A 21320-nucleotide genomic window follows, 5' to 3' on the forward strand; every position below is an offset into this window, starting at 1 on the left:
TTGTTACCCAGATGTAGAACTCAGCACTTATTCTTGTTGAATTGCATTTTGTTCACATCCGCTCAATTTTCCAGCATGTTCAGATCTCACTGAATTCTATCGCTATCTTCTGGTGTGTTCGCTGCTCCTTCCAATTTGGCGCCATCTGCAAATTTAATGAGTAGTCCCTCCACACCCTCATCCAGATCATTTACAAAAATATTGAACATTACTGGGCCCAGAACCAAGCCCTGCGGCACCCCACTGATCACCTCCCTCCATTCAGATGAAATGCCAATGACAACTATGTTGTGGCTCACACCCCAACAAGCAAGGAGTCCTGAGGGGAAGAACCGTGCCAGGAGGAACCAGCCTTCATCGAACCTCAGCTGGCTGAGAGCCCATTGCAATCCAATCCACAGCAAGAAGAGAACAAGGTACAGCAAAAGGAATCTGAATCACAGGCCAGCTTTGCTGGGGATTTCAGAATGGTTGCTGAGATGTCTGTTGACCCAGCCCCAGCTGAAACCCTTCAGATTATCAGCCCACTCAGCTCACCTGAACTAGTTCGGCATCGCAGACTGCGTTGCAGAGTAGAACTCCACACTAAAAAGTGCAGTGCCGGATTGGAAGCTCAGAGGCGTCGCATGGAAAGCTGTGAGTCTTGGGGGGATGAAGACTGAGGAAAAGAAAGACATCATAAAAGGCTGGCTTTGACAAGCCAGCCTTGCAGATGCAACTTTGCAAAAGAGCCTGAGATTTTTGCTGCTGACGCTTCTTTACAACGACCCCATGGATTTCTGACCCTCGGACTGGCCTGACTGACCTTGACCCAGCTCCATGACTTCAGACCCTGTTCTCAGCTCCTGGCAGCCTCCCGTCTGGCTCCTGTGCTGCTTCGGTGGTGTTCCTAGTGACTAAAATCAGCCTTTGCCCAGCTGCAGCCTCGCTGTAACCTGAACTCCCCAGCAGCCCAACAAGGCCCAGCACATACTCTTTGATAAATATTTTAAGTATTTTAAATAAAATAGTATACAGAGGCAGCAAACCTCTGACTACCATTGCTGAGAGGCAGCATCAGGGGAAGCATCAGGGCAGCATCGGGGAAGGCCTGGGCCTCTATGGACTGCTTGTTTGGCCGTTAGGGTTGCCAAGTCTCACTTGCGAAACTCTTGGGGCAGGACCTGGAAGAAGGAGGGAGCTCAGTGCACATGAGATGCCATAGCCCCCACTCTCCAAAACTGCCTTTGTCTCCAGCAAGCATTAATTTCTGTAGTCTGGAGATGAGTTGAAAATCTGGGAGAACTCCGGGCACCCATCTGAAGGTTGGTAAGCCTCTCTCCAGGGCAACTGTTTGGTCACTGTGTGAAACAGTATGCTGGACAATAAGGACCACTGGTCTGAACCAGAGGGCTGTGTTATGTTCTGAAGTGGTGGCCAGAGTTTCAAGACACGAAATGTTGGCAACACGTCATCGAGACGGAGGGTCCTGCAGGAGTTTACTATTTTTGAAAAGTAGCAATGCCGATAAACTGTTACATTTTAATATTTGTTTTAATATATAATCCTGAAACAGTGCAACTGGCTGAAATTTCTAATTTCTTTTAGAAGAAAGAGAGAAAGTCCGTGTCAGCAAGGAAGTTTGATGTCAGCAATACTTTTCAGAGCGGCAGGAAAACCTTCTGAGTTCTGGGGCAGCCTGGAATCTATGAAGTCCTAATGAAAACAGGGACATCCAAAAGAGTGACAGAATAGTTCCTGATGAAGGTGCCTCCATCGAACACCTGTCCGGTGTTGGTGTCCATCCACTTCTGACCTTTCCTGGGCAGAAAGATGTCTCTTTGATGTTGCCCTTGTTCTGTTATTGGGGCGACAAGTACCTGAATTTAAAAGGGGGGAAATTAAAGTCATACGCTGCAATCACCTCAAGGGTTGAACAAATTTATGACAGCAGCGAAGTGGAGATCGCTTCAAATCAGAACACAGTTGTACCAGTTTTAGTGTTGCCAGAACAAAATTAAACAAAGAACATTCTTATGCGGTAATGTAGTCCCATAGAATGCTAATAGCAGTTGAGTATTTTGAAATAGGGAACATTACAGTTCGTGATGTTTGTGAATATTCTGTGACATCACAGCAGTTCAGCCAGTCTTTGAACCTCAAAGTTTCCACAGCTTCTTAGCCCATAGCTCCTATTTGCTCTCTCCATCATCCTCTCCATAATGTCTGTAACAGTTCAGCTTATTAAGCAAGGATGAAAAATAGCCCAGCAGCTATTTTTATAGTCTCACACACAACTCCAAAAACCACAACCAAGATAATGTAATGTATCAAAGCAAAAATATACCTCCAAATGTTTTTAATGAGGAACCTATTTCTACTTAAGCAACTACTGCCCATTTTAAAAGGCCACAGCTATGCACTAAACACCATAGTGACTGGAGTGCTTAATGAGCATTAAGTAAGAGACTTCTTAATAGGATTTTTTTTTAAAAACCAAAGCTGTAGATCCAGTGGGAATCTTAGAATCAAAGACGTTAGATCTAGGTATCATTGCCTTGATCTGACAGAAATATTTAGGTTTTTAAACATTAATTTTAAGTTCAGCACATTGGAAGATACTTCAAACAACTTAATTAGATATTGACTGTGTTTGAAAGTTAACTAGAAGGGGAATTAAAATGTTAATTGGTCTTTAATCTCTTTCCAGGACCTTGTTAAATGCTAATTGATTATCACATTTACGTACCATGCAATGGCCTTATTAATCTAGATGAACAAGATTCAAAATAATTAGAGGCATCACTGATAAGAGGATTTCATAGAAATCAACCCTGCAAATAGCCACAAGGGATTATTAAGGTATTTTTTAAGATGTCTCAAATGGCAACTAGTGACATCCAAGTCTTTTTTTTTTTTGCCCTGTTTCTGGTATCCTGGGGGAAGAGCTGGGTTATCAGGTTCAGGGATTCTTCCCCAACATATAAGGAATATACACATGAGAAAGGGATTTCATTTGTGAGAAAAAAAATATTTATATGCTCTTTCTCTCTCATACACATACACACTTACCTTAGCTACAAGACACAGCATTTCATTACTACCACTGCAAATTTAAACACAAGCCAGTGCAACGTATTGTTAACAACCTACAATCAGTGCTGGATTGTGACACTTCCCTCCCTAAGGCACTGGGGGGGTTTGACCCTTTCTTGCTCACAGACAGCCTGCTAACCTAAAACAACTTTTCACCCACAATGATAAACTACTTAACAGTAGCATGGACTCCAGTACCAAGGTCTGCAACGAACCAAGATGCCAACTTTGCTCTCATATAGATCCTAGCAACACCATCACTGGGCCCAGCACTGTCCACCATACTATCTCAGGTTCATACTCCTGCTCATCTTCTAATGTGATTTATGCCATCACATGCCAGGAACGCCCTTCCGTCCTCTACACTGCACAAACAGGCCAGTCCCTGTGACAAAGATTAAATGGACATAAGTCTGACATCAGAAACCACAACATTCAAAATCCAGTGGAGGAACATTTTAACCTCCCAGGACATTCAATTGCTGATTTAATGTTTTCTTACAAAGGGAGATTTGAAAGTTTATATGCAGGATTTTGTAAAGATCCTTCTTATCTCCAGTTCTACAGCAGCAGCTACCATCCTCCTGAGAATTCAACTCTTTTCTGGACAGGCCCTATAGAGACTATCTTGCTTTCTCTCTCTTAGCTGATTCTAGACGGTCACTAAATGGAGATCCTCAAATGTTATATTTGCATAGTAAGTAGTTGCTTTGCTGTGTGTGTATTTGTTAAGTGCCATCAAGTCACTTCCAACCTATGGTAACCCTATGAATTAATGTCTTCCAAAACATCCTATCATTAGCAGCCTTACTCAGGTCTTGCAAACTGAGTTGCTTTGCTAATGCATTGTAAACCTGTGTGTGAACATTGTAGGGCTTTTAGGAGGTTATGGAAAACGCCACATAAATCGCCCCCATTTCTGTGGGGTGATTTATCTGGCATATCTGACCAACATAGATTTTGCAACACATTACAACATATGTTTCAACACACGTTTGTGTCCTTTATAGTATTTAGGAGAGAAGGACAATGTTTTATACCATGGGCTCTGGCCCACTTTCTGGAACACAAACATCTCCTGAGAATGCAGAAGCTGGTTTAATATGCTGACATTATTAGAATTACCAGATGTGTGGACGGTGGGTGGTAAGGAGTGCATGGTTGTTCTGCTTTTCCAAGCACAATGAATGGGGCAGATAATATTTCCTCAAGCTTTGGGTCTGGTTTGGATTCTGTCTCCCCACCAGCCATTAAAAAAGCCTGTCCTCCTTTAGTCAATTTTTTTCTAATTTAAAAAAATCCCCAATACTTTAGACTTCCTTTGTAGAAAATGTGCTTCAGTCTCATTTTGGCTGCCCTTTTGTATGCTTTCCCCCCATCTTTTATTTCTTTGTTTGTTTATGGTTTATTTATGGTGAGTACTACAATTTACAGAATCATATATATGCTTATACTATTGATGTAAATAATGATACCTTTATTTTAATGATTAAAAAAAATCCTCTGACATCAAATTTTTCACTGGCACTGTATATAGTAATTTTCACTGAACATTTTCTTTCCTGAACAGCTACAGCCAATGTAGACTTCATTGGCTTACCATATTTTTCACACTATAGGACGCACCTTTCGATAAGACGCACCTAGTTTTTAAAGGAGGAAAAAGAAGAAAAAAGATATATTTTTCTTCTTCCTCCTCCTCCTTTTTCCTTCTCTTTCCCCACCGCCCCCCTTCGCGGGACTCCGGGGAAGGGGGGCGGTGGTGGTTTAATCTGCTCTGCGCTCAGCGCAGAGCAGTTTAACCTCCGCACCCCCCCCCCGCGCTTCCCGCCCAACAGCTGAGAGGTTCTTATGGCCAGGGCTGGGTGGAGGAATTACTGCACTCCACTTCCAGTTTCCTAGTCCTGCTCTGTGCAGCGTGCGCACAGCAGGGCTAGAAGGAAGGCTCCAGCCTCCCTTTCCAAGCTGCAAGCCCGATTGGGACCAGTCAGGCTTGCAACGTGGAAAGGGAGGCTGAAGCCTTCAAAGCCCCACTGTGTGCACGCTCTGAGAGATCAGACCGTGTGCACAGCGGGGCTTGAGGGAAGGCTCCCGCCTCCCTTTCCACGCTGCAAGCCCGATTGGGACCAGTCAGGCTTGCAGCGTGGAAAGGGAGGCTGAAGCCTTCAAAGCCCCGCTGTGTGCATGCTCTGAGAGATCAGAGCGTGCGCACAGCGGGGCTTGAGGGAAGGCTTCAGCCTCCCTTTCCACGCTGCAAGCCTGATTAGGAGGTGCGGTGGGTCTTTAAACTGCTCCTCTGCACACACCCCCTTCCCGGTCCGAGGCTGAGCTGTGGACCCGCCCAACAGCTGAGCCTCAGGACCGGGAAGCGCGTGGGGGGGAGGTTAAACTGCTCTGCCCTGCGCTGGGTGGCTGGGAGGGGCCTCCCGCCCCCAGCTGGCTGGCGGTGTCCCAGGCGGCTCCCAGGTGGCCAGCTCCGCGCCCCGCTGCTGCTGCATTCGCTCCATAAGACGCACTGACATTTCCCCTCACTTTTGAGGAGGAAAAAAGTGCGTCTTATAGAGCGAAAAATACGGTATATATTAGGACTTTTTTGGCCCAATATGTATCATTTTATATTTATTTACATGGCTTATTATCTGTTATTCTGTTGTTCATCCATCCAGAAATACTTCATGCACAGCGTGGGATTTTACCAACTCCAATACCAGTCATCTCTGCCTTGAGACTAGATCACTGCTGGCTCTGGATCATTTGCGAAAAAGATAAATAGCAAAGGTCCCAACATAGATCACTGAGCAACTTCACTGGCAAATTTCCTTCCTTGTGAAAAGTATCCTTTAATTCCTTACCAATACTTTACTGATAAGATTTTAAGAAGCCCCGTGGCACAGACTGGTAAGCTGCAGTACTGCAGTCCAAGCTCTGCTCACAACCTGAGTTCGATCCCGACAGAAGTTGGTTTCAAGTAGCCGGCTCAAGGTTTACTCAGCCTCCCATCCTTCTGAGGTCGGTCAGATGAGTACCCAGCTTGCTGGGGGTAAAGGGAAGATGACCAGGGAAGGCACTGGCAAACCACCCCGTAAACAAAGTCTGCCTAGGAAACGTCGGGATGTGACGTCACCCCATGGGTCAGGAATGACCTGGTGCTTGCACAGGGGACCTTTACCTTTAAGATTTTATAGGAATCCTTTGGTAGATGGGAAGTGACACATCTCTTTGAAACTCCTGTCTAAAATGTCGGTTGAATTACTTCTATTTACACATTGACTGACACTCTTGAAGTGTCTAATTTGAAATTACTGATGTGGCAAAACTTCCACTTAAAATATTATGCTGATTCTTCCTCAGCAATGTCCATTCATCTATGTTTTAGTAATTCTGGCTTTAATAATGCTTTCTGCAAATCTACCTGAGGCAGAAGGCAGGCCTGCAGTTTTCATTCACCTATTACATTTAATATCCACTCTTCCCCCAGGGAGTTCAGGTTAGCATAGATGGTTCTTCCTTCCCTCATTGTATGCTCATAATAAGAGTGGTGAAGCAGGCTTGTGTAGTCTCCCATTTGCTGCTGTAGCTGCCAATACAATGTAGTGGCAATGAGGCTGACACGTGGCAGATTTACCCATAATTTTCCTGACCCAGTCCCCAAGCTGTGGTCATCCTCCCCCTCCACCCTGCCTCACCTGAGCTTTTCCAGTTTTTTTTTATAATCAGCAATTTAATATTGTTATATCATTACAACATAAGGTTGCCAACCTGGAGATCTCCTGCCAATAGAGGTTAGTTCACCTGGAGAAAATGGCAACTCTGGCAATTGGACTCTATGGCATTGAAGCCCCTCCCCTCTTCAAACCCCACCCTCATCAGGCTCCACCCCAAAAACCTCCCACCGGTGGCAAAAGAGGAACCTGGCAACCCTATTACAACAATATAACCATCAGTGTACCAGATAATCTGAATTCATGGCTTTCATTTCTAAAAAGTCACATCTCTACCCTGTTATGTTGCAGAGATATGATTTTCCTTTTATATCCCTGCACAGAATGTGGCTAGAGATATATATATATTTTTAAAAATGAAAGCTCTGAGAATCCAAAGAACCCGATACACAGATTGTTATATCATTATAATGACATAACAATATTAAATTGCTGATTAAAACAAAAAGAGCACTCCCAGTGCTGGGGGGAAGGAAATGGCCATGACAGAGCAAGGGGGATGCGTGCGGTGTAAAAGCAGCGTGGGGGTGGGGGGGTTCAGCAGGAAAGCAACCCTTCCCATGCTACTTTCCCCCTCTTAAAAGCAGTCCAAGCAACTGCAATTATAAAAAGAGAAAAACTCTTTTAAAACTATCATAGAACTAAATTTAATGTATAATTCCATCCTTATTTTCTGGTTTCTGAGCCTTCCAAGCCATTGTACCATCATATATTCAAGTTTTCTATGAAACTACATACAGACTTTCAAAATGTATACAGTGTAATTATATCCAATTCTCAACAGGGCCTCTTCTGTGGATACTTAAATCCAGAGACCGAGCTATGAAAAGACAAGACAGAGCTTTCTATAAACCCAAGAAAAGCCCCAGATTTATGGAAAAATCTGAAATTAAATAAATATTGGAGGGTAAAAACCTTCAAAATAATGGAGCAGCACCTGAAACTTTAGAAAACAAATGCCCTCTGAGATCTCAGTTGCCATGTTAGAGTTGCTAGGCAACCACAACAATATTGCCAATAGGGTTGCCAGGTCCCTCTTTACCATCAGCAGGAGGTTTTTGGGGCGGAGCCTTAGGAGGGCAGGGACTTCAATGCCATAGAGTCCAATTGCTAAAGCGGCCATTTTCTCCAGGTGAACTGATCTCTATCAGCTGGAGATCAGTTGTAATAGCAGGAGATCTCCAGCTAGTACCTGGAGGTTGGCAACCCTAATTGCCAACTTTCAAACCTTGGGTTTTTGTCACTAAAAGTCAGGGGGGGGGTATGTAGGGCAATTTCCAGAGTTTTTTTGGCATCCCAGTTCACCCCTGCTCCCCAACTGCCCTTGAAGGAGGACTCATCAAGGCCAGGCCCAACAGCAACCACTGAGCAACTTGCAACCAAGTTTGAGGGCCAGTATGGTGTAGTGGTTAAGAGCAGCAGAGTCTAATCTGGAGAACCAGGTTTGATTCCCTGCTCTTCCTCATGAAGCCTGCTGGGTGACCTTGGGCTAGTCGCAGTTCTCTCCAAACTCTCTCAGCCCCACCTGCCTCACAAGGTGTCTGTTGTGGGGAGAGGAGGGGAAGGTGATTGTAAGCCGCTTTGAGACTCCTTAAGGAAGAGAAAAGTGGGATATAAAAACCAACTACTACTTCTTCTCAGTGCATGGTACTAAGTTGCCTGGTGGTTGCTGCTGCACCTGGTCCCAGTGAACAGTGGCTTATCCGTGAAGGTTACACCTTGATGCCACACAAGTTGTTTGGGCAGCCTCCATGCAACTTGTGTGACTTGGCCAGGCCTGGCAGTGGCCCTCACAAGACTAGCCACCACTTAACTTTTGTAACTTGGTCAGGCTTTTCCTAGGGGACGGATGCCAGGGGGAGAGAAGGAGGGGAAGCTGATAGCCACTGTGGTGTAGTTGTTAGAGTCCCATACTATGATCTCAGAGACCCAGGTTGAAATCCCCACTGTGCCGCTCAGCCTACTCTACCTCACAGGATAGATAATTGTGAGGATGAAATGGAGGAAAGGAGAATGATGTAAGCTGCTTTGAGTTCCTATATGGAAGAAAGATGGGGTACAAATGAAGTAAATAAATAATAAATAAAGCTTTTTATTTTTTGTTTATGGGGGGCAAATAAGTTTGGTTGGTGAGTGGGAAGGAGAGAAGGGAGCAGAGGAGAAGGAGAGGGTATGGGGCTGTCAGAGGAGGGGGAAAGAGGAAATAGCGTGGGGAAGCAGGAATGAAGTGACCCTGCAAGTCCAAATACCGCTGAAAAATAAACAATCTCTGTGTTACTAGCCCTTAAAACATTCTGGGGTAGAATTTATTTCTTACCTCATCACCTATGAGAAATTCATCATCAATCGTAAAGCTGACCGCCTCAGTAGGGCTGAGCCACCACACAGGTCGAAAAACAGGATATCCCAAAAACAGCCATTCCTTGCTATACTTTAGGATGAGAGGCACCACAAAATCCAGATGCTTGTTTATGTAGTGCCTGGTGAGATTTAGTACCTGAAGATAAGAACGTTTAACGCATTATCTCAACAAATAGAAAAAGGAATAGAAAAACAGCTTGATTTATGCCCTCCCAAAGAGAAAAGAGAGATACCCACATAATAAATCATGATGCAATGATTAGCAGAGACACACTTGGAAGGGTATGAAAACAGAGGCAGTAAGTAGATTCAGAATATCTAAGAACATATGAACTGCACAGAGTATTGTTTTCAGTCTGTCCAGCTACATATAGCAGATATCTACTTGCAGGGTTACAATCTAACGTACGATTAAGAAAAAGAAAGGGAGACCAATTGTCAAAAGCTAGTTGTCAAATGTCTAGGGTTTTAAAAGCTGTGCTGACTTTTGGAAGGTTTTTAGAAGAGGAAGAGGCAAGGATGTATATGGCAGGAAAAAAGAAAATCCCAAGAATATATAAAAATTCCGAACAGTCAGAGATGCCAGAGGATCCACATGAAGATCAGCATTAACAAGTGGGGGCCCGTGAAACTCGCGGGGGAGATTCCATCCTCCCACATTGCAAGCTCCAGGCCGCACCACCTACCTTTATCCTGTGGTGATAGCTCTGGGTGAGCCTGCCGAGCCCTCCCCCTGCCCACAGTCCCTCTCTTGGCGGGCTTGCCAAGAGTGGCTCCGTGCTCACACGCCAAGGCCTCCCCGCCTACCGTTCTTCTCTTGGTGGGCTCCAGAGCAGCTGCGGGCATGCTCTTCCGGCACACCTGGGCCCAGTTGCCAGTGTGCTCCTCTGGCACACCCAAGCCCAGAGCAGCTGCCGGCGTCCTCCTCACCTCAACGGTAAGTGCACTGTCTCATGTTGCAAGGTTGACTTTCTTGATGTTGCAAGCATTTACTTTTTCCTTTCCTCTAGCATTATCACAACTCTGGTTCTAGTTCCTATCTTTTACCGGCTTCTGCAACAAACTCCAGATATATTGTTCCAGAGTTCCCTCCAGCCTCAGCACTGAATTCAGTTGCATGTCTCATCTTTCTTAGCATCCTTTTCCTGTTTCTCCACTCTGCCATTCTTTTTATGGGCTCTTGCCTCTCTTATCTGTTTTCATCTTTCTTTCAAGTTGTTCTGCATTCTGTCCCTCCAATCATTGTCTTTCATTTCCGTTTACATTTCCAATTGTATTTACTCTATCAATAAATCTAATTCCCCCCTGTGTCCCCTGCCTGCGGATACTTAAATCCACAGATAGGGGACACACTTACCCCAAACAGGTGTTTCTTCAAACTTGGGGTATTCCCCAAGTTTGCAGAAAAATCTGAAAATTAAAGAGCAAAACAAAACCAGGGGTTTAAATTCCTCTGAATTTTGGACAAATTCCTGGCCAGGAACACTAGGAAAACAGTTTCTGTTGCTTTCAGGAGATGCTCCAATTATAGAAGGTATAATAAGGCTATCACATGTGTCCTTTAGCATAAGAAGAAGGAAAGAATATCAGTTCCTACAACTGAGAATGAATAAAAAAGATAAAATTCAAGTGGGGAAATCCCTACTTTAACTTATGATTACAAAAGGAGGAAAGTCATTATCAGGGTTGGAGAACAGTTAGCCAATTAGCCAGTTAGCTTATCGTATGTTTCAGGTAAATTGGTGGAAAGCATTATTAAAGATAGAATTGTCAAGCATATAGAAGGGCAAGGTCTTTAAAAGGGTTTGAACCTTAAAAGCTTTGAACCTGCAAGTAGCCTTAGCTTTATCTGTTGCTTCTTCAATAAAGTTTACCTGCTTCTGACTTGACTGTCTGAGCGAGTGGCTTTTTGGGAATTGCCCAGGTTGGCTGGAGAACCTGGCATTAAGCTGCTAAATCCTTAATGTCAGGTTCTCCAGCCAATGACGAGCCAGACTACAAGGCATAACTTAAAGCATGATTACATCACAGGTGCAGTTTCAAACGGCCTGGGAAAGGGGTAGAGAACGGTGCCCGGCAGGAAGGAGGGAGAAGGAACCTAAACACAGTACTGCTCATTAGCTGCTCAAGGCCAAGGCAAAGGGAGGGGGGAAGGGAACAGGGAGTGGGAACACCAGAGCAAATATGCAAACACTGGCCTTACTCATGTCCAGAGCCTGACCGCTTGTACGGGCCAGCCCAGCATGGCTAGGAAAGGAATCAGGAGATATACAGTGAAGAATCAAAAGGCAACCTCTGACACCAGCTGGTTGTGGCAGCATGGGTCTGGGAGGCAATGTGCACCCTCCTTTGTCACTGAGCAAGAGTCAAGCCACTAATGACAGTAGTGGGGGGGGGGTAGATGGGGAGGCCAGTAATGATGTTTTGAAGCCTGTTGCCCGGTAATGCTCTATCTGAATATATATAGTTATATAAATATAAATACTAAACATGAAAAATAAATTATAACCTTGTGATGTTAACTGACATGAGCTTCTTGCATTTTGTACTGGGGAGGGAAAAGGTAGTAGTATTTTATTCTTTACTTATCTTTTTATCTTCTTTCCCCTAATGTTTTTAAAAAACACAACCATTGAGGGGATGCCAATAGAAAAGTAACGGAAAAATTTAAGCAGTTGTGTCAAAGACTCCCAAGGAATTATCAGTTAAATAAGAGCAAAATCCAGAAAAAAGGCAGTGTCATAGAAACCCAAGTGAGAGACAATGCAACTTTTGCAAAAGGCAGATGATAAGAACAGGGATAGAGAGGGGGAGAGAGCAAATCTAGAGGGTTAGACAAAAGGAGTTCCTTTACCCCCCTTCTTACAAAAGAATGGCAGCAATTGCTTGGTTGTATCATCAGATATATTTCACTGAATTTAGTTCTATTTCTAAGAGATCCTCCCTTTTTATATCTTTTGTTCACTGATGGCACACTCGATTGTTTTAAATGAAGACAATCCGGCCTTCCCACCTACCCCCATCATTTGCATCTATGGTTGCAAACTTTGGACTGGGACATTCTTGGAGATTTGGGGGGTGCAGCCTGGGGAGGGTGATTTTGGGGAGAGAAGGATGCTCAGCAGGGTATAATGCCGTAGGAGTCCACTCTCCAAAGCAGCAGTTTTCTCCAAAGGATCTGATGCATGTAGTTCGGAGAGCAGCTGTAATTCTGAGAGATGTCCAGGCCCCACCTAGAGGTTGGCAACCCTATCTGCATCCCTCCATGCCACCCAAAAAGCTGCTCCTGGGGGTTGGCCATCACGGATACAGTTTAGAAGAGTTCTTCTCATGGCAAAGACACAGAGGCATAGCTGCAAAAGCAAAAGTGCCTTCTACTTGCAAAAAGATAGTTTGGGGCACAAGCCTGTTTGTGCCAGTGGTGGGGCTGGCCAGCAAAAATATATATCTTTTATCCTTACGTGTTGATCCATTTGCTGAAGGAACGTCAGTGGCAGGAAATCCTTCAGAGATCTCTGGGTAAAAGAAGGATCATTTTGCAAAAAAAGAAATTTTCTTGGCCTTGACACAATAATATATGATGGTACACTTACCCAGTTATTACAGCAGACCCATGGCGGTGTGCTGAAAGACATTACTGGAAGGAAAGTCACAATTTGGAGCCACCTAATGTATAGCTCTTCATTAGTCAGAAGTTCATTTGTTAGCGTCCCTCCTGTGCAGCACATAAACAAAAGATGGTAGTGAGGAGGAGTCAATATAGGTATTCCTCAATAGGGCCCAAAGCATCTCTCCATGGTCATTTCAGGTTGAGAAAACAGTGTAAGGGCAAGGTTTGGATCCCCTCTCCCCACATGCCACAGTCCTGATCCGAACTGAACCCTGCTTACCTGTTTGACATTCCTGGGGTTGACCCAGGGACTGACCCAGAAAGTTAAACACTTGTAAAACACTCATGCATGTAATGAGAGTAACAAGCCAAAGAGGACGTTGGCAACTAACCAGCTTGGAAGGGGTGTCTTCTGACCATATGAAATAGTTGGTCTCTGAGTAGCCAGTACCAGTTACTTCCAGGAGATCAGGCGGTGTGTGTGTGTGTGTGTGTGGGGGGGGGGTTATAAGTGTTTATTCTTTGCCTATTAGGTTACAGTTGACTAACAAAAGTAACACTTTTCTAGAGGGCTAACAAAAAATGATGTGGGCTACTGACTTTTCTGGACATTTGAAAGGCTGCTTTAGTAACTAGAAGATATGCCCACACTATGCTTGTTTGCTGGAGGCCTGGGAGTAAAGTCATATTGCTTTCTTGACAGTGGGAAAGAATGAGGAATGTAATATTGAAACATCTGGAACCTTGCATAGCACAGAAAGAACCTTATAATCTGTCCAAATTCAAAGCACAACCCTAATAATTCCAAAGCCTCTGATGTTGCTAGAAACAGAAAAGGGTTCAGACACTGAATGCCGCTATCTTCTCCATCCAGCAGTGTGGTTGTATGCAATGCATCTCACTCTGAGGACTGGGTGTGTGTGCGTTTTTAACATTTTTTAAAGCACTTTGGCATGTGACGTGACTTGAAATCCCTTTATCTAGTTTAGTGCATTCTTAGAGTGGATAGAGATATTAATACTGATAGTTTTATCAGAGCAGAAAAGTGATAGAGAGAACCAAGTAACGTTAACTAATTTATAAAGAATACCTGCTGTAAATGGGAGTAGATAGATTTCCCTGTGAAATACTAGATACTGGCTAGCAGGGTATATGAAGACGGTTTTTAAAAGCAGACGTTTTAAATAATGTCTTTCCACAGGCATCAAGAACCCAAGTCCTGTTCCTGCTGAAACGGAAATTGCTTTCCAAAACAATATTTTGTTCTGATAACAGCCTTGTGTTTGATCATAAGTGACAGATCATTGTCAGAACAAGGAACACATGGGCTCTGTCTTCTCAGCACAGAAACCAAGATTCTGTATCTGCTGGTTCATTTCTATTGTTTTTTAAAAAAAACTATTAATATAATTTTCAAGAGGCGTTTACGTGTTAGGCTAAGATGACTTTTAGAATGATTAGGTGGGAATTTAGGTATGTGTGTACCTAACATCACCATGGCATCTAGGAAGTGATGCATCTTGGCAGTGCAAAGGGGGAGAAGAGTGTCACACAATTTCCCCTTCCCGTTTATGGTTGGGGAAGTACATTTTCCTACAAATCCAGGGGCACAATCCAGCTGAAGTTAAGCAAATGTAAATTGCATTGATTTCCATGAGATTTAAATGTCTGTAAACTAAGCACTTGCTTAGCTCTTCCTTTCCTTTGAAATGAATTAGATTTATACTTGCTTAACTGTGATTGGACTGTGGGCCCAGGTTTGTTTATATACGTGAAAAAGATACAGTGACCACTAAAGACGTTTTCTTTACAAATGAACTACATGGCATACCAGCTCTGCATTCTTAGATAAAGTGAATTAACTACATCCATTTCAATCCAGTTTATGCCTTGTTTTGCCACTAAAAGTACCAGTTGTCCTGGGGACAGAAAAGAGTGAGAGTGCAGCTGTCCTCGACCGGGACCAGGGCCTTCTCAGCCCTGGCCCCGGCCTGGTGGAATGCTTTGCCGAATAACACAGGAGCTGTAAAACAGGTTGAGGACGGCCACAGGTGAGATTAAGTGAGACCAGTGCTGGCCCCCCTACTCCCCACCCCCCCAGTTTATGATCTATTTGAGGGTGGATAGCCGAACCAATTATATGTTATGGTTGGCATCGTCTGCTACTAGGGTTGCCAACCTCCAGGTACTAGCTGGAGATCTCCTGCTATTACAACTGATCTCCAGCCAATCGAGATCAGTTCCCCTGGAGAAAATGGCCGCTTTGGCAATTGGACTCTATGGCATTAAAGTCCCTCCCCAAATCCCACCCTCCTCAGGCTCTGCCCCCAAAATCTCCCGCCAATGGCAAAGAGGGACCTGGCAACCCTACCTGCTACAGTAAGCACTTATATACGGCAACCCTCTTTTAAACTAATTGGGGCTGTTTTATGGTTTTATATATTTTATTGTTATATTGTAAAATTTTAAATCTGTAACCCGCCCTGAACCTGGCCTGGCCCGGGGAGGGTGGGCTAGAAGTACGAAAAATAAATAAATACTGATTCTCCTAGATCTTTTACTGGCTTTTAATACCACTGACTGTGATCTCCTTCTGACTCATTTTGCAGGGTTGGGAATTAAGGGTACTATGCTCCAGTTGTGAGTACCCCCTTCTGTGAGGTTGCTTTCCCCTTTCCCCACCCCGCCATGTGCATTCCATGTTGGAGCTCCTTAGACCTCAGAATTGGGGAAGGTCAGAGGCCAGCTGACCACAGCAGGCCCTTTCTTTTCTCCCCTGGAAAAGCATTCTGCCTCCCTCTCTGGCATTGTGCTGCTTCCTTCCTCCCTGGCCTGCCTTTTATTCCCTCTCTCTGTTCTTCCTCCCGTCTCCTCTGTCAATCATCCACCCACCCGTCCCCATTCACCCAATAGCCCCCACACCTCGGTCTGGTCTCATCTGTTTCCCTGGTCCAAGTGTTCCTCTTCAATCATCTGCTGGCTGGCTCCTGTAGATCTCCTTGTCTGCCTTAGGCAGGCAGCCTGTTCCCTGGTACCTTTCCCTTCCTCCGATAGCCACAGACCAGGTAAGTATCCCAGCTCTTGGGCCTTAGTGGGGGGCTGAGACCAGGCATGGGCTTGCATCTAGACACCAGAGCTTCCAATCCTGCATGGTGGTTTGATTCCAGAAGCTGGTGCTGGGGGACTATTGCTGTGCCATGGCATTTATGCTGTGCAGTTCAGCAGATCTTATTTTGACTCCTGTGCCATGCTTTTTAACATCCCCATGAAACCCTTCAAGAAGTCATTAGGTAATTTGCAGTCAGATTTCATCAGTATTCTAGAAGACCCTTAGCTGTTTCTCTTTCCATCCTACCCAGGTGGGCCTATAGAGAAACTAGTCACACGCCTGCCTACCTACCTCCCCCCCCCCCAATAATCAGCTTCATGTTTTGGGGATGACCTTAGGTCCTGCATTGATCACAAATAGTGTTTGTATCTTGGAGCACCTTCTACTTAGTTTGGTTGCTATGCCAGCTGCAGACCCACCAGGCAAAGGATCTATCCATAATGGCCCTTGTTTTAGACTAGATTATTGTAATTCATCATATGTGAAGATGGCTTTGCAAACTCTAGAGAAACTTCAGCTAGTCCAAGATACAGCTAGCTGTAAGGCTGCTAAGGAACATCGACATCTTGCCAGTGTTCATAGGTATATATTAATTTTCAGTTTGCTTCTAGGCGCAATTTAGTATGCTGGTGTTGACCTTTAAAGCCTTAAAACACTCTGAAAACACCTAAAGGACCATCTTCTGCCATAAAAACCTATCTGGCAGTTGAGATCATCGCTGGACACCCTTGTCTAGCTTCACCTGCATCCTGAAGCAAGGCAGGTGTCTACTGTATCTTTTCAATAGTTGCATCCTGTCTGAGGATTTCCTTCCTATGACATGGTTATCTGGTGTCATCTTTTAGGTACTAAGCAAAGTCTACTCTGTCTAAATTTCTGGTAGTTGAGGTTTTGTTTTTTGTTTTGCGCTGTATGTATGTTTTCTTCTATCATCCTGGAAATGATGCCTTTCTGGTGGCAAAGGGGGGGATGTTTTCTATTTATGTCACTAAGTTATTTTTATGTTATGATTCTGAAGGTCTTATATCTACTAATGTTTAAATTAATATATTTATTGTTGAAATGTTGGTATTATTTTATGTTCCCTTCAACATAAAAGCAGTGTATAATATTTTTTCATTTTGATTATAATATTTTGGATATTTTTTTCTCTTTTTCCTTTTTTATGTCTTCAAGAACAACCATCTGGTCAGGCTTCCTAAAATATATTGTATACTATTGAGATGTGGATTTTAAGTTTTTATAATGGTGACCACTGAAGAAGGCAAAAGCCCTTGGTGGTGTATTGTGTAATTCATGTTTCATCAACTTTGTATAGTATAGTTTTTATCTCAGAATGACTCCAGTCTGCAATTATTTTAATGAAGCCTTATTCTCAGGCTCTTCGTTTTTAATCATTAATCGGTGCACACTGAATCAATATATTCCTTTTATTTTCTAATTCGGTTGTCTTTAGCTCAACCCCTTAGGCTTTTCTGTATATTTTTGGTTGAGTTTATTCCCCTTTTTCTTTTGTTGCTGAGGAACCAGTCTAAAGCCCCCAGTACCTGCTGTTTGTATTAAGGCCACAGTCAGTAGTTTAATGCTGCAAAACAGTCTTATCTTACAGACTGGGATGGATTGAATCTAATCGGCAAATTAATTGCAGCCTTGAGATCCCTGGTTTTTCCTAATAAAATGGATTGTTAGGGTATCTGTTTGCATTTTATAGGCTTTTAAAATCTAACTTTGGCAGAGCTAACTGTTTTCATTTTAAACGTGTTGACTAATCCCTGTTAACAGAATATTAAATAAACTCAATGTGATATTAAATAGAACCTCAAATGCTGATGTTTCTAAACTTGTGCTTGATGTGGTTAGGGCAAATCAGGTGAGCAGATTGTGTACATGCTTCTTCCTGCAGCAACAGCTGAGGGTTCCTGCAGCAACATAAGCCTTTATAAAATGGATTCTGATCTGGGACAAGAAGAGGCCATAAAATAATATTTACCTATTGCATCTGGAATGAAAAAGTTGTAACCAAGAAGACTGTAGTGAAGCACAGATGGAATAATCCCTTTTAAACCAGCGTGGCTCCAGTCAGACTGGAGTGGGTTCATTTGGACAAAGAGTGGCAGATGGCTAGATCTAAAAGCAACAAAAAGAAAAGCAAAACTAGAAACACATTCAAATGCTTAGAGCCCATGCCCGGGGGGAGACGCGCAGTGGCCGGGAAGCCTCTGAGGAGGCTTCTCAGGTGTGCTGTCCAGGCCAATGCAGAGGAGGAAATGCATTTTTTTGGAAACGTGGGCCTGTGCCACCTAAAAAGCTGGCGCAGGACTGCTGGCATCCTGGGAGGTGTTCCCAGGGCCAAAGGGGTTTAAAACCTGACTAAAGGCAGCTCCACCCCTGGGACGTCCTGAGAATGCCTCCCGGGATGTTGGCGCAGGGATTTGCACCGGGAGAATGCCAGTGGAAGGCCCTGCCAGTGCCCGAGCCCTGCGCTACAGCCTGGTGTCCCGGAGCCAGCAGGGATGCCCTCCGCAGTGGCATAAGTGACTGTTATCCCGGGATAATCGGGCGCTTACACCATTGCGGGGTCATGTCGGCTCCTAAGCCGACTCGCCCCCTTCTTCAGGAATGCACAGTTAGTAACTTTGTTACCTGTAAGGGGATGTCCATATGGCAGCTGGCCCAGCTCTTGCTGTAGTGCTGGTGAAAATAACTCAAAGGGTGGGTCAGGTTCCTGTAAAATGAGGGTGTCTTTTCTGGGTGTCCCCTATAACAACAGTACTATGCAGGCTACACAGTCCACAGTGGTTCTGCAACCAGCTAAATAGATGGAAGGAAAACTCTCTCAGGATGAACTGCCAGGTGCGTGCAGGCTTGCAGAGAACAGATATCCAAATATCCGAAACATTTTTTCCCAAAACAATTGAGTGTTGTAGACAGAATATTGGTCTTGGAACGTGAAGGCCCCTGCTCAGATCCACGCTCAAATGTACGGGGTGACAGTGGGCAAATCTCCATGTCTCCACCTAGCTTACTGATAGGGTAATTATAAAGATAAAATGGGTGCAAATTCCAGTAAATGTGTTAGCCTATTGCCGTACAACATGTGACATAGGGTTGCCAACCTCCAGGTGGTGACTGGAGATCTCCTGCTATTACAACTGATCTCCAGCTACTAGAGTTCAGTTCACCTGGAGAAAATGGCCGCTTTGGCAATTGGACTCTATGGCATTTAAGTCCTTCCACAAACCCCACCCTCCTCAGGCTTTGCCCCCAAAATCTCCCGCGGTAGCGAAAAGGGACCTGGCAACCCTAATGTGACATAAGCTTTCATGGGCCCACTTTGTCAGATGTAGGTGGGGGGGGGGGAATGTTTTCTTGTTTGAAAAAATAGGATAACATTGTGCAGGCTGCCCTACGGACCTTGAAGGACAAGTGAGAGGCAAATACAATAAATAAATATTTTAATTTGCTTAATTTCTATTATTTTCCTGTTAGGATATCTTTAAAAAAATTGATGTTATCTAAATTCTGAGCACACCAATAATTGTGCTGGCTGTACTGGGAAATTTTTAGTTCAATACCCCTCCAAACAGCATGGGGGGCTTTGTGTATGTTAGGTGTGCTGATTCAGCATGCCTGAAACCCTGAAGCCATATGAGAACTGTGCCAGCCAGCCACCATTTGTCTAAATGAGCCATCTGGATAAGAACAGGTAGCACAGTCAAAATTGGTATCATAAATTAGACACACTTCAAAAATTGACATAATGTCTGATGGGTCAGAACAATGCCAAATAACATCTCCAGTCTATTTAATTAGCCTGTAACAGTTCAGTTCAGTTCTGTACAACTTTGGATGATTTCCTCAGAATTCACAGAGCAGTCAATATATTTCAATGCACACTGTGATTTGGCACCATATGGGGGTGACGGGGACCTGCTGATTCTGCATGACTGCCCACCTTAATAAAGGGTACTTTTGTGCGTCTACATCTTTTATAAAAATGGCTATTTTGCCAGGATTATCTGGTCTCTACCGTGCCTCTGGTTTAAAAAAATGATTGTTACATCTATTATCAGTCGTAGCTTCACTAGTTGCTTATTAGATCAACACAGATCCAGTAATGGCAATATTACCTTTTGGTGGGCTTTGCTCTGATTCTATGACCTGAGTCCAGTAGTGATTAGGAGTTAACAAAGCCAGCTAGAAATGGACATACTCTCTTAACCTGAGGGTAGATTTCTTCCACAGAAAAAAGTGATTATCGTAATGTTTTCCCAAGCCTACAGCAATCTAGACACACAAATAAGCACTAGCCAATAGCAAGAGCTTTCACTAAGGTTGCCAGCTGAACTGGAGAAAAATGTCATCACCTTTTAATAGAGGCTTAATGGAATGTTATTCACCAGGTGTGGCTGTTGACCTCCATGCCATGGAAAGATTCAGTTGCCCATTTCCACACATTGTGTGTTAAGTGCTGTCAAGTCGTTTCCGACTCATGGCAACCCTATGAATCAATGTCCTCCAAAGTGTCCTATCCTTAACAGCCTTGCTCAGATCTTGCAAATTGAGGGCCATGGCTTCCTTTATAGAATCAATCCATCTCTTGTTGGGTCTTCCTCTTTTCCTGCTGCCTTCAACTTTTCCTGGCATGACTGCCTTTTCCAGTGACTCTTGTCTTCTCATAATATGTCCAAAGCACGACAGCCTCAGCCTCCACACATTCGGGTTCTATTAAAAGGCCAAGGTATTCTTCTCTACACCAATTGGCAACCCTAGCTTTTGCATTATTTTCTGGCCTTGACCACCGCAGTGAAGTACAGGGGTGGTCTTGCACAGGGCAAACAGGGCACCTGTCCCAGGCTCTGTGCTGGGGGGCACTGGAGGCCCAGCTGCATGTGTGTGTGAGGAGGGAGCGATTCTGGGGACCCATCCTAGACTTTTGCCCAGGCCCCCAGAATCACTAAGACCACCTTTGGTTAAACAGTAATGACAAGACAGCCTTAGAAATACACATCATTATCAGATTCTTTTCCTGAGACTCACCTTGTGCCAGCACTCATTATTGATGAATTTCCCAATGTAGCCGCTATTAAGGCTAAAATGTAGATATACTTATCCCCTTTGAGTTCCACAGGGGGTTGGATGGCTTGCTCCATAAACAAGTTGCCCTCGCCGCCTTCCAAAACCACATACTCTGCTCCCATTCTCTGTTTCAAGAGTCTCACTCGGTCCATAAACCAGAGCACAGCAGCCTGGGTGGTGACATTCAGTCGAACGAAAAACTGCCCTTTCCGTTTGGTAAGCAGTGGTGCCTGCAGTAAGAGAGCAGATATCAGAAGAGCACAAAAGGCGTACTCATTGGAACTGTGTGTACCCATCAGCAAGTCATATGTTCCTTATAAGTGAACAAGCAAATGAACATAAAGTAAGTAAAGTAAAGGTCCCC

The 21320-nt window shown here is 44.2% G+C and overlaps 1 protein-coding gene across 1 annotated transcript in view; it reads right to left on the reverse strand.

Moving 5' to 3' along the window:
* Positions 1-1685: 1685 nt before the first annotated feature.
* LOC130479312 (SITS-binding protein-like) overlaps positions 1686-21320 on the reverse strand; it is a 37798-nt gene continuing 18163 nt past the window's right edge. Inside the window, exons 6-10 of the mRNA XM_056851697.1 lie at positions 20918-21186; positions 17868-18004; positions 12752-12873; positions 9115-9294; positions 1686-1859 (exon numbers count right to left, since the gene is read on the reverse strand). Coding sequence (XP_056707675.1) covers positions 1686-1859; positions 9115-9294; positions 12752-12873; positions 17868-18004; positions 20918-21186 — 882 coding nt within the window. The remainder of the gene's footprint in view (positions 1860-9114; positions 9295-12751; positions 12874-17867; positions 18005-20917; positions 21187-21320) is intronic.

The sequence above is a fragment of the Euleptes europaea genome, chromosome 6 (assembly GCF_029931775.1).
Source record: "Euleptes europaea isolate rEulEur1 chromosome 6, rEulEur1.hap1, whole genome shotgun sequence".
Classification (NCBI taxonomy): domain Eukaryota; kingdom Metazoa; phylum Chordata; class Lepidosauria; order Squamata; family Sphaerodactylidae; genus Euleptes; species Euleptes europaea.